This window comes from Eleginops maclovinus, chromosome 8 (genome assembly GCF_036324505.1).
Source record: "Eleginops maclovinus isolate JMC-PN-2008 ecotype Puerto Natales chromosome 8, JC_Emac_rtc_rv5, whole genome shotgun sequence".
Lineage (NCBI taxonomy): Eukaryota > Metazoa > Chordata > Actinopteri > Perciformes > Eleginopidae > Eleginops > Eleginops maclovinus.
In genome coordinates, this window is record NC_086356.1 from 4,998,535 (window position 1) to 5,012,076 (window position 13,542).

Below are 13,542 nucleotides of genomic sequence, written 5' to 3' on the forward strand. Positions count from 1 at the left end.
ACGCATCATGTTCCAAATCAAATCTAAACAAAACAAAAGGAATATCACAGGAAATTAAGGTGTGATAAGGTGCCATGAATGTTTTATAGCAGCCAGCCACTGACATAAAGGATATAAATATTGTATGCAAAGAGAAAAATCCCCCGTTTGAAGTGTTGAGAGCAAAGACAGTGGGAGAGAAAGGGAGGGGAAGCAGGTAATTACGAGTTGAGCTGCTCTTTGACGGATTATTATATTAAAGTGGGAGGAGGATCAGCCAAACACGGCTAACCTCTGTAACAGTGCTGGTCTCCACCTATCAGTGACAGCAACATTACAACCTGAAGAGCCACTTCCACTTGACAAACGGAGCACCAAATCTCCCGGCTGGGAAAAAAAAAAGGAAACCCGGCAGCCACGAAGACACCAAACACCGCAAAGCTCCTATACACACAGCTCATTGCGAGGCGCTTGGGTACTTTAGCTCCCCCGTTAACTCGTGCTATTTGGAGGAGTCCGAGACTTGTTATTAAGCCGTTTTAAGGATCTCAGCTAATTTGCACCAAAGAGAGGTTAGCTTACAGTTCTGCTGTTTTGGCACAATCATCAGGATTCATGTTTTCTTTTGAACTTGTAGTGCTTTGTTTTAGAATCTGTAAGAAAGCCTTCCTATTAAACATCGGTGGCTACCACATGTCACAGTTAAACTAACTTTGGAAACCACCATTATCTATATATTCTACAGAAAGCTTGATTTATACATGTCTCTTCATCAAATGAAATTAAATGATGGTTCATTTTCTTGTTTTGTTTTTGCAAAGGTTATGGGAACTCATTGTGGTTTAGGTTGGGAAACAGAGTAGTCAAATGTCAGGTTGGCAAGTGGTGGTTTCGGCTTAAAAAGTCCATTTGTGTTTGTGCTCAGCTAAAATAAATCCAGGAAATCAAAGGGTCCCTTCAAGAGGAGTGCGAGGAAAACTAGGTTTTATAATTAGACATGAAATAAATATTTTACCGCACATTATTAGCTGTTTTTTCTTTAGCTAAAACTAAGGATACATCACTTGACTCCTTCCTTCTGAGGAAGACCATGAGATGTGATAAAAAGCTCTGGAATACGCTCATAAGTGCGGCATGGGTCAAGAATTTCTTGTTCTATTCTTGTTAGTACTGTACAAGAAACAACAGGCGTGTTTAAGTCCACATGGGCCAGGATCTTTGGACGTATCAGATGAAATCTTTGCAATAGAGGCTTTGAATTTATTGTAAGATTGGGCTCAACTGTCAGCTAGTCATTGAGTTGATTAAGTTAATTATCATTGTCTTAAATCTTTTTTTACTGGTATTGTTTTTATCCCCTTTGCAGCTGTACTAATTCAAACTAATCTTTCCAATATCCAGACAGGATAATGTGATAAATGATTCACTTTCTAGAAAGCCAGAGATATCGCTTTCTTCCCCAAAAGGAAGGAATCTTCACTCGGAGTCTTGGGCCAGTAAATGCCACCAGTGGGTGAAGAAATGTGGGGTTTAAAAGGAATAAAATGTGGAGTTCCCCTTTCATGAAGTCCTGTGTTTGGAAGCCGAGCTCTCTCCTCTCCCCTCGCCCCGGGGCAGGCTATCATCTCCAGTGACACCAGAGGGAGGGCAGACCCCACCCCACCTCTGCCGGGCCTGCTGATGTAAGGGGTGTTAGAGGCTCTGCTGCTGCCCACCCCCCCCGTGTTTGAGGTCCAGCTTTGATCACCGGCCGCCGACCTCCATGTCTCCAAAACAAGGAGCCGGGGTCGAGAACATGCCGCTGAGCTCTCTCCAGCCCTTGTTCCTCCAAATATGAGAAAAGGGTTAATTGTATTTAACAATATGCTCTCTACCCCCCACCCCCCCATCAGCACCCCGCTCCCCTCCTTGATTAGAATTAGAATCACATCTGGCGCCATGTTCTGTCCCTCATTACTGCTGAATCTCATTACAGCGCGCTCCCACGGGAGGGACCGCGCCGGGATTTTAAGCACACTTTTCGCTTTCTTCCTGCCTCTTGCTCGTCTCATCCACCTCGCCGCTGCTTCTCTTCTGCGTTTACATTAGCGGAAGTCCTCATCTGAGAGAATGACTGAGCACCACCCTCCCTCCTCCTCCTCCCATCCCAGAGCTTGGAAATTGTTTTACAGTGCCAATTAAAGTAGGTATGTTGAGCTTTTTCCAGAGTATGTATTATTCAGAGTGTATTATTTGTTGCGTTCAAAAAAAAGAAAAGAAAAACTGAAATAGGACTAGCAGAGTAAGTTCCACTTACTTGGAATAAAAACTACACCAAAGGTTCGGAAATAAAGTCAACATAAGGAAAATGAGGGTTCTTATTTATGGTGCCCTGAAGTCCTGCTGAATAATAGAAACCTCCACATATAAGCAAGTTTTGAACTTTCTTTCTGTGCACCCTCGTGCAAACACTGACAGGGAATTTATTTAAGTACGTAGGAAATAATGTAATCTGTAAAGTTTGAGTCCAAAATGTTTTACCTTAGTGAACTATTCATTTACAGCCGTGGCAGGCGGAGTCAGTTTCTCTGGAGGTTATGAGGAAATAAGACTCAGAAGGTATAATCAAAGCCTTTAATTTGCACTTTTAAGAACCCAATATTAAAGTAAACACGATATGAACAAAATAAAGACGGCAGCCGTGATGTGGACCCTGCGTCAGAGCGGGGAACTCTGAAGGTTCGCAGGGGAAGCCCTGAGGTTCCTCTTATCCATCAGCTCTAGATCATGGGCGAGTCGCAGAGCGTGCAGGGGCCCTGCAGAACCTTCCTTATCCACTCTGGATCTGTGAGGAGAAAACAGGGTTTATCAGCATGTAATTAAAGACTTTAGAACCATAACATCAATGCAACAACTACCCCGTTCGGCATTATATTAAATATAACTGCTGATAACTTCTACGTGGGATGCAGTAAGTCATAATATTGATTAAAAATCGTCACCGAAGGTTTTTTGAGCTGTCGGCATGAGACTATCCCAGGGAAATGGGAAAGAGATAAAAAGTAAAGCGCCAGATCAAGTTGATATGGTTAAGTTTGAGAAAGGTTAAGAAAATTGTTTCATGCTTCACGTATATACTAGTCATTAAGATAACTGTGTGTAGAAACTGACCTTCTGGTGATGACCATTTAGTTTACATTCGCTCATCAGTCAGTCAGTAAATAGTAAATAAATAAAAAATTAGGACTAATCTAGAATTATGGCCTAGTGGTTTGATGCTTAAGCAACCAGTGAAGTTGCAGTTCACATCCATGTCCTTCCAACATGCCATTACACCATCATTTCATGCTGTTTGATATTTGAGTGAAATCGTATCTTTGAGTTATGGCCAAAAAAAGTGTTTTGTGCGGTCACAGTGCCTTTGACTTTTAAGCAGCTCCTAGAACCCAAGAGGACAGTTTTGCCAATTTTACAAACGTCCTTCCTCAGATATCACGTCATCGGATAGGACAGACCAATGGATGGACAACCAAAAATAAATAAAGAAGGCAAAAATCTGGGAGATGCTTTGAGAAAGGAGCTGTGATGATGTTGATTCTGACAGATGCCAGAGGTGCACAGACCCGTCAGTCTGTAGCGCTGATAGGCTGGAATGACCAGAGGAGTCCTGCCTCAGGTGCTGAAGGCCGATAAAGACCTGGGAGGAATGTTAGCAGCCAGAATAAGCCAATCCCCTAACTCTCGGAAATGTCTGCCTTAACTCTAACCACCATCATACATGGTTCATGATAAATAAGTAAGCTTTTTACTTACCAATTAAGATAAATGATTGATTCAAAGTCCTGTCTCTTATTGGCATAATTATGGATCTGTTTTCACCCGATGTTACGCTCATATGACGACGCAATCGTTACGTGTCGAGGACTGATAGAGATAAATACATTTAAGTTGAAGTGATTCATGCTAATCTCCGAGTTCAATAACACTCTTGTGTATTGACCATAACGAACACAGGAATGATTGACAGCCCAAATCAATCAGTCTGGGTTCACGCAGTTTAATGGCCTTACACTTTAATAACCTGGTAACTGTAGCGCAGGCTTTGGATGGAATTATCTATAACACAAGGATGTATCGCTTTGTGTGGCATATTGATCTTTCCTGTCATCCTCCCAGATACTTTCCATGTCTGGAGTCTTTGTCATGCACACGCTTGCATGTTAAAAAAAAAAAGCCAATTAGAAACTCTGTTGCGCATATACGTGGCGAGGAAATCCTCCCTTTTCTAGTTCTGAAAAGTTGGAATAATGAGAGATTCCTGAGAAATGCATGAGATTTTTGGGGCTTTGTGCATCTGCCCAAATAGCATATAACTCAATTAGGGCTACGCGCTTGCTTCAAGTACGTGTCGCTGTTGTCAAATAAAACATCACAAAGTTTACATTTTGACTTTGCAAAACTTTGAGTAAATTGGGATGAGAATACATTTGTAATACATTGGCAAGGGAAGAGAAATAAAACCAAGCATTCTGACCAGTGTGTTAAGCCTCTATTTTCAGGAGGCAGCCTAGGTCAGAAAGGTCTTTTAACGAAGAGCTAATTTCCACAACTTTTCATTCATCGGCAGGAATTTTACGACTGCCTCGAAATCCGTATTGGCTGACGGAGAGCCTGAAAGGGGAGAAATGGAGAGTGTCGCTTACCCTCGGGCTCTGGCAGTCTGGAGATGGTATCCAGCAGGAGGCAACGTCTGAACGTCAGCGTCTGGCAGGCCTGGTATGACAACACACACCTGGAGGAGAGCGAGAGGGAGGCATTAGAGAGCTGGCTGCCAGGGACCGAGACATGCACACAGACACACACACACACACAGAGACACAAAAGTAGAGCAGGAAGAACGCTGAGGTACACCTGACGGGCGCAGATTTCTCTCTCGGTGCCCACCGCATTCCAGCTAGCGAGAAAGCAGCAGCGATGTTTGACAGATGATATTTATGAGACGACGAGAGTGGCGCATGGGTAAATATCAAAAGGTGGGAGGCTTGATTACTGCTCCGTGAAGGTAAATAAACCGTCAAAGAAGGCACTTGGCATTAAGATTCAATTCATGTCCTGTCAGGCACGTTGTGAAGCTAAAGCTAATATATACAAAACCTCTTCTTTGTGTGATTTTAAGAGAATGATCTCCGTACCTGAGCCACATGTGACCGTTTTTACAGATGGCTTGTTTGTGGTCCGAGAAGGGCAGCACCTCCTGACACAGGCTGCAGCGCTCCGAGAACGTCTGCTTGTTCATCTTGTTCTTGATGTGGCCAATCAGGACCTGAGGAGGATGAGACAGAGTCAGAGGGTGTAAGTGAAGGCAATCAAAGTTGTGTAATGGTGAAAGTATGAATGGGAGTATAGGGCTGATCTCATAAGGGTCGAAAAACACTATGAAGGGGAATACTATTTAAAGAATTCCAAGATTAAACTCTCAAATTTCAGAGAAAGAAATCATCTTTATTCTCTGCAATAATAAAGTGATTTGCTCTAGAATTCAAGTCCAAGAATTACAGTGGTTCGGTTTGGGATATCTCATCAAACCACTGCTTGCTGTGTAGAATGCCTGCAGGGGAGGAACTAATTACAATTAGAAATCAGATCTAAAAATCAGTATATTAGCCTAGAAACACCACATTTTCTTTCATGCATTTGAAGCTTGAATCTCGTAAAATATCCAAGGTTTATTAATGACTTCAGTTTTGGAAATGTCCATGCTTTCTCAGAATATAACACCTTTTTGAAAATATGAAAGGGGGATACTATTTAAAAATGTCTGAGAAAACAAATATTTGTATTCTCTGCAATTATTAATATTAATAATATTAATAATAATTTGCTATATAATAAAAAAAGAAAAAAACTCTAGAATTAAAATCCGGAATGTACAAGATGAAGATAAAAAATGTATATAACAACGAGTAAAGTCCTGGAAATGTCCCTGTTTTCTCAGAATATTAAACCTCTTTAAAAGCTCTGTAGTTTTTTCCTTTAACCTACACCAGCCACACTATGCTGTTCTGAAAATCAGAGGCTTTCCAAAGACTGTTGGCTGATTTGACCCAAATCTATTGCATGTTCACTTTACTTTCCATAATCTAATGTGAAGGACATACTACAATGGCTAAAATAATTTAAAATTCAATAAGGCAATAGCTTCCGAAATAGACCTTTAGTGTTTTTATACTTGTAGAACCTTTTAGGCTGTTACTGTGGTTTGTTGCCTTGTCAAATAAGCAATTAAACCCTTGTAGGGAGTCTATGTAAGTTTTCTGAATTGCAGCCACTGTGGGAATTGACACTAAGAAGTTAAACAGTGTCAGAGTCCCTGAGCGTTACCTCTGAAGCTCTGTCGTTGGAGTCTCTGGAGAGGAACTCCACCAGGCCACAGGTCGGGATGCTGGTGTTCTGAGCGATCCAGGTGTTGAGGTAAACCACGCCCAGCACCTTCTTCATGTTCTCCCTCATGATGTGGCTCTCTACAGAATTGATCCAAGCCTGCACCTCCTCCATCTGCTCCTTCAGATTCTCCTTCTCCTGTTTCACTACTCTACCAACAGGCTCACTTTTCTCTTTAGCAGCGTCTTCTCCGTCCGTTCCGTCCCCCTCTTCCTCCTCCCTTATAAATACTTTGTTCTCCTCGAGCGTTGGTTTCCAGCGGTGATCTGTGAGAGGCTCCTGTAGCGACTGGTAAAGTGCCCTCACCAGGAAGAGCTTTAGACGCCAAAAGTAGGGCGAGTCTACTTCCTGGATCTTTTGATCGATTTCTTCCAGCAGTGATGCCGGAATGGACTTGTTTTTCAAAATTTGCCACCTCACGAGATCAAGCAGGTCCGCGGTTTTGTACAAGTTCTGTGCGGGGGACTTGAGCAGCAAAGCTCCTGCCGTTTCTGGCGTTTTCAGGGTCACAAAGTGAACCTGGTAGATCTTGTTAACTGGGTGAAAGCCGCCAACCATACCTTGTGTGCTGGTGAGCGCAATGTAGGCTCCGTTGTGGCTCACCGCAATTCCATGTATCTTCCTCCCTGCGATGTTCTCAGGACGCAGCATTTCCTCTTGTTTGAAAATCAAAGTGTTCCCTGTAAATGTTGGCGTCAGTTTTTTAATCCACCCGTCTACAGAACATGTGTACACTGAGACTCCGTGCTGACTGATCGCCAGCGAGACCACGGGGAGCGAGTGCAGCCCGGCCACGTGAGAGTTGTGCACATTCAGTCCGGCTGGCGAAATCATGAGCAAACACCAGAAGACGTAGCAGCCGCGTGAGGCTACGATGAGACTGCAGCTGGTCTTCTGGATCGGGTGGATCATCGGAACACATTTGAGGTTTTCCACGGCGATCTCATCACACTCCTTCCAGAGGATGACAGGGTGTCGGAGGGTGAAGTAGCCCTTCACTCCCGTCAGGCTGACCGGCACAATCTTGACGGGTCCCACCTCGCTGCCAACGATCAGTCCACTCATCCGCCGATCAGTGCTTTCATACTCCCACCACGCCAGGTCGCTGGGACGACTCACACCTGACTCGACGATGTCATAAAACTCTACATCTGAAGTGTCTAAAAAAGGCAACACAAACTTCCACAAAACTAGGTCTCCATTTTCCATCAGGACAGCGAGGAGGACCATCTCTATGTTTGCACACGTGTTGTCCGGCTGAACCTGTTTGGTCGTGTAAACGCTCGACCACTCCATCCTCAGAGGGGTTTGCATTCTGAAGCGCCGCTGCAGCTCGTCAAAGTCCAGCAGGGACGCCTGCGGAGGAATGTCGTCCTTTTGGGAATAGCCTCGCTGCTTTAGCCTCTCGCTATACTTTTTGGTAAGATCTTCTAGCATTTTCCAGTTGAGACGCTTGTAGCTGTGGTGAATGGTCAGTCTGTGGTCTAGTGTTAGGCAAGCGAGCAGACAGCGCCCGCTAGAGTCACAACCTAACGGAGACCAACTGGCGTATTTTATTCCTTTGTGCTGTCCTATTGATGGGTTCATCGCTCTGTCTGCCCAAAAAAGCTGCCTGATTGCTGGGTCCGCATGTGTAGAGAACTTCTCCAGCGCTTCAGCCTGCTCTGCTGATGGTCCTACCTTCAGAGAGACACAAAACAAATGGAAGCAATATTTAAGGTAAACATTAGCTAGTCAGTGGCAGTGGAAAGCATAGACCTTCAACAAGGCTATTCACCATCTCGCAATGATAACAAAAGTGAATAATAATTGTTGTATTAATTATTGGAACCACTCAAATATATAATGGGTTCACCCTTGACCCCTGAAAACTGGACCGGTAGTTTTTCTATAATCCTGCTGACAAACAAATCAAACTGAATGCGTATTCCTCCGGTATCATGCCTCTGCCATGGGAGCACGGCATCCATGCGGATGGATGATGCAGCACGATCAGCAGACAGATGTGACCTCTTTGGGTGCCATCATCTACCGCTCCCTGCTGCAGCTCTTCTATTTACAAGCAGTTAATCATATCTATAGCTGGAAACAACTCTGCCTGTCTGCCACTGCGCCTTGTGGATTATAAAAATTCAGCTCCATCCAGTATTTTTTCTGCCAAGTGGAATTTTGGAGTGGAGACGAACCTATAAACAATCATGTTTACACACCAGAGCAGCTGCGCCGAGACAGATTTACCTCAGCAAAAATGTCTTTCAGTTTCTCTTTTCATTTGTATGTCAGCTCGTTAAATTATCTTTCACTTTAGTAAATAAAAAAAATATGGAAACAGACTCCACTGCCAAACTAATAGCACACAAGTGAATAGTAGCCTGGCTGTTTATCTGAGGCAAACAAGTGCCTTACAAGTAGACAAATAGTAGCAACTCTACTCCAACAGACTTACAGATGTATTTTAGAAAATGACCTGTGATGGATTTTTGTGTTTCACTCGCTTTAGCAGTGGTATTTACGGTGGCCAGCACATGCAAACGTACTGCAATGACCCAGAACATTTTAGAAACGCGCTGCAGGGTTTATAAAAACATTCAACATTGGCATTTTTGTGCTTTTTTATTTGCCTCTTCTGAAGATGCAGCGTGTTTCATCTAATGGAAATGTTTTGGGCCGTTGTAGCTCATATGCATCTGTCGGCCACCGTAGATATTACCTTAAAATGTATATTGGAGCGTTTGCTGAAATGACTTCCTTTGTAATAAAATACGTGGAAAACAATTGCCCCAGTTTGGTGCATTTGTTATCAGAAACCTACAGATAGTTCTTTTCAGCTTTTAAACATTTAGAAATGGAAATGCTTTTGTGTCCCGAGATTGTTAAAGTTAATTTCCAACATTCGGATGAACTGCCTCTCTCTATGATGAATGTGTTTTGCTTGTTGTTGCTTCACTGTTTGATCTTCATTGTGTAGACCGATGTATGGGAGAAGTTTGATCCTAATATCAACCCTTTTTCAGATTCATCTGCTGTCCTCCATATGTCAAAACAGCCTTTCTGATAGCTAACAGAAGCCCTTATCTATTCATCTCTTCAAAGCAACCACCCTCCTTTGACAAAAACTGTCATTTTACCTTGCTTTGGTAAATCCAAATTAAACCTTAAAAATAATACCAACAAACTAAACAACAACTTAGTGGTAGACCAGTGTTTTAAACGTGTTCTGCAAGGTAAAAATGAGTCTTTTTGTCAATGGAGCCAGTTACACTTTAAATGATATTGATTCTTTTAGGTGACTTATATTTTACCTGGCACGTCTACCGTGCATCAGTACATTCCCCAGTACATAGCATTGCTTATCTTCTGTACTGTCTTAACTGTAAGTACTTATTACAGCTCTAATTCAATACACTCCAAACCATGGTCGTCTTCCTTGTTAGGACAGACTGTAGCCTGTTCATGCAGATCGTTATAATTCCTCTCACATTTGGAAATAGCTTATTTTACACCCCACTTCAACAGGTACCCTGCACCTGAAGATGTAGACAGCGGTGCAGTGGTGGTTGTTGTTTTTCTAACAGACAGTTTCAGATGTTGACAGATGCTGTCTAGTGGCAGGTTGAGCTTCCAGCCTCAATGTTTACATGCTCAAGTCCTATCAACAGCTTCCCCCGTTATGCTGACCTTACAGTGATAGATGTTGTTTCCTTTATCGGACAGTGCATTAGCGGATATTTACCCGCATCTTTGTTGGTTCTGTCGGGACGGGGATGGAAGTTCGGTGCAGCGTCAGCTCCTGTTTGTTGCTGTGAACATCACACACCAGCTCCAGCAGCGACAGGGAGCTGGTGGTGCACACAGCCAGGCGGTGATCCTGGGACCATGTGAGCGGCTGCAGCCCGCTGACCGGGGCGATGAGCGGGACGACGGGGTCCCGCTTCACCGGCACATCCACCGGGCTTATCAAGAGAGCATCCTCATCCTCTGGCTCGGTCTTAATCTGTACATCTCTGGGCAGTGAAGGCAACGAAGCCGACTGACTGGCAGCCGCCATGTTTTCCCTGCGGAGGAAGTGACGTTGGCGAGCGGGAGGGGAGGAAGGAGGGACTTCCTCCGCGGTGTTAAATAGTGCACTGTGTTTGATGTCAACATTAATGTCTAATTTTGGCAGGTCAGACTAATTACCACATCTGTTTAACAGTATTAAACACACATTTATATTTGCATGCATACTCTATTTTAATATTTCCTTTTATATATATAATGTTATAATAATGATCATGTTAGAAATCCTTTATTGCAGGACTGTTAATAGTCTGCAATACATTTAGTAGGCCTAAGGTGTAGGCTACCTGACTAACTATGTGTATGTCATATTGTTTAATATTGTATTTTATTCTGAATAACAAGTGTTCCATTTTCAATAACCCTGAAATTGTCCTTTTTACTGAAAGCGTATATTTAAATTTACTCTTAAGTCGAGTTTACTTTGCAAGCCAAATATGAAGTATTACGTGGAAACACACCTTATAATTTCACAACTTCAGTCACAGTAATGCAAAATTGTATAGATCTTGGAACTTTTATTTACCTTAAATGTATATTTTGCTTGTAGAGTTAAAATAATAAAAACAAATTATGAAAGCGGTCACCATTCAACAGAATAGCAACCATTGATTCATGGGTTTTTTTTCTACATACCTGAATATACATAAAAGATTATAGACCCCTTAGGTTATTTAGCTGTACATGGTGTACTGTAAATGTGTAGTTGATGAGTCTCAAGATAAGCAGATAGACGTGTGTGGGACTATGATAATGTGAGAATATGAAAGAGGTGTATCAGCTTTTTTTTTTAATCTTAACCCTTTGTAGCCATAAGGAAAACTAGCACTGGATCAAACGTGGAAGAAACCATCCCTGATCTCTGAAATATTGCCCTTTCAACTATGCACTTCAGTTGAGTGCCAATCAAGCTGCCTTTCCCCCCCGAAAGACAGTCAGCAAGCATCTGAAGGAATCACAGTCAATAACCTTGCACAGATATGTTATGTTAATGAGTGTTGTAATTAGCCATACATATGCTCATATGCATATTAGCAATTTATATAACTTACATGTTGGATACTCCTTTTATAAATGTGTCTATTTTTATATCTCAAATGCCTCCACATTTACCTTTAAGAGGAAAATAATGGACAAAGACATATTATGATATAAATTGTGTTGAATGACAATGAAGTTTAAATGGATTAAACTGAAGAAAATATGAGAATTAATGTGTTGGTTTTTTTTATATCGCAGCTATAAAATCCATCCTTCATTTGTGCCATCAAATGTTCAATGTGTATGCATTCTGGAAAATGTTTATTGTAAAATATTTTGTCTCCATAGATTTTTTTTAAAGGTTTTAGTACACATATACTGCTGAAAAATAAATAACATATTGTAACCCCACACCTTGACAACAGTCCCATACCTATTAAGCATTTTTTTCAAAAACAGCTTTATGAAATTCCTAATGAAAATTAAGCATGTTTTAGTGTTTGTTTTAGGTGGAATTGCTGCTGTAAATTGACTTTAATGTCTCGGAACAGAACAGCACATGCAGCCTTGGGCAGTGTGTCAGGACTTGCACATCCTTGTTTTAATTAGACTAGATTAGATGAAACTTTAATGTGTTCCATGGGGAAATTTTGCAATCCATGTGACACATTCACTCAGCGAGATTAGGCCTACGTCGAAACATCGCTGGCGCTCAACAATGACATATTCACCGCTCTGAGAGAAAAGAAGAATGAGCCTGACAGGCACCACATCAGTCATTTCATCCGTCTGAGATCAGTCACTCAGAGGGATCATTAATTGTCACATTTCACCGTTAATTAATGAAAAAATATGAAAACTGTCCCTGCCTCGGTTGATGGCTCAGATATATATCAGCATGCTCAATGCGACGAGTCACCAGATGCTCCAGGACAGGTCGGAGGTCAAACAGTCGGATGCAGAGCTGGAGACTTGCAGGCAGACAGTGATTTGTTACCGCCCTCACATGAAAGCTCCTCTCTCGCAGTAGCTCGTCTGACTCTCAGCGAGATGACAGCGGGATTTCAACAGGCAGGAGTTATTTGTCACAAAACAAATTGTTACAAATCTGTGAGACAAACACGGAATAGCTCGCCCACCATGTTTTAATCTCTCATTTTTCTGTCTTTTGTTTCGATAATCGAAATGAATAAATGAACGGGACCATGGTATGTTTCATTCTTAATGAAGCGTGTAGTGAATGAATATTTCACACACCTGCTGTGTGTCTTTGGCGGGTTTTGACTGGGGACCATATCCCAGCCCGGGATGTATGAATGTTGGATTAAACATTTATCAAATGCTGTCACAAAAACTTTATCCTGTCCTGTCAGCCACACGTAAAGACGGAAACAGGCCCAAAGTAGCCCGGTGATGATTTGAACCTCGGCCTTTGGTTTACGCATTGTGTAGAATTATTTAAGCTGCTGTGGAGTCATGTCTAAAGGTATATAGGTTATGTAGTGAGGGTTTATGGATATCGATGGGGTCAGCTCAGGTCAATCCCCTGCATCTCTAATATCCTCCTGCTGTCTCGTTATTGCCTGCAGGTTCCTCCTCAGCCTCTCAACCCTCAGTAGACCTCCTCCTCTGCTGTTTGCTTGCCCTGAGTGTCACCGGAGCTGCTTACATGTATCTTGTGAGGGGGAGCCCGCAGGGACGTTTTGATGCATGGTTCATCATACATGTTTTAATCATTCGGTCTCTCAGACACCTCCCAGGAGAGCGCTGCTGCAGCACATTACCGGATACACACAATTAGTGATATAATCATGATGATGATAATGAAATGTATTTAGAGCATATCAGCGCAGATTGCTCTGTTCGGGGAGACATTAGCAGGACTGCAGCCCTGGAAAAGCTTCACCGTGCAGGCTCCTGGTGCCCCCCCCCCCCCCCTCTGGAGACCGGCAGGGCCCGGCAGGATGCCACGTCAGAGATTAGCAGTCATAGCAGTCGACCTGGCGCTCCTTCTGCACCGTCAACTGCGAAAGCCTCACCTGACAGGTGTTGCTCTCAATCAGTGCTCCTCTGCCCCCACCATGCTGTCCTTGGAGGGAACAG

The 13,542-nt window shown here is 42.8% G+C and overlaps 1 protein-coding gene across 1 annotated transcript; it reads right to left on the reverse strand.

Moving 5' to 3' along the window:
* Nucleotides 1-2,578: 2,578 nt before the first annotated feature.
* Nucleotides 2,579-10,468, reverse strand: gtf3c4 (general transcription factor IIIC, polypeptide 4). The gene is made up of 5 exons (XM_063888875.1): nucleotides 10,133-10,468; nucleotides 6,340-8,079; nucleotides 5,151-5,281; nucleotides 4,662-4,750; nucleotides 2,579-2,803 (listed from the first exon to the last, which is right to left on the reverse strand). Exons 1-5 carry the CDS (start codon nucleotides 10,445-10,447, stop codon nucleotides 2,739-2,741), a joined length of 2,340 nt encoding a protein of 779 aa, XP_063744945.1. The 5' UTR covers nucleotides 10,448-10,468; the 3' UTR covers nucleotides 2,579-2,738.
* Between the last annotated feature and the right edge of the window lie 3,074 nt (nucleotides 10,469-13,542).

What these genes read in the sequence shown, in the direction of transcription:
- gtf3c4 (XM_063888875.1), bottom strand. Translation starts at nt 10,447, where the DNA reads ATGGCGGCTGCCAGTCAGTCGGCTTCGTTGCCTTCACTGCCCAGAGAT. An exon ending in CAGAACCAACAAAGATGCGG is followed by an intron (nt 8,080 to 10,132) that starts GTAAATATCCGC and finishes GTCTCTCTGAAG; the next exon opens with GTAGGACCATCAGCAGAGCA. An exon ending in CCAACGACAGAGCTTCAGAG is followed by an intron (nt 5,282 to 6,339) that starts GTAACGCTCAGG and finishes CATCCTCCTCAG; the next exon opens with GTCCTGATTGGCCACATCAA.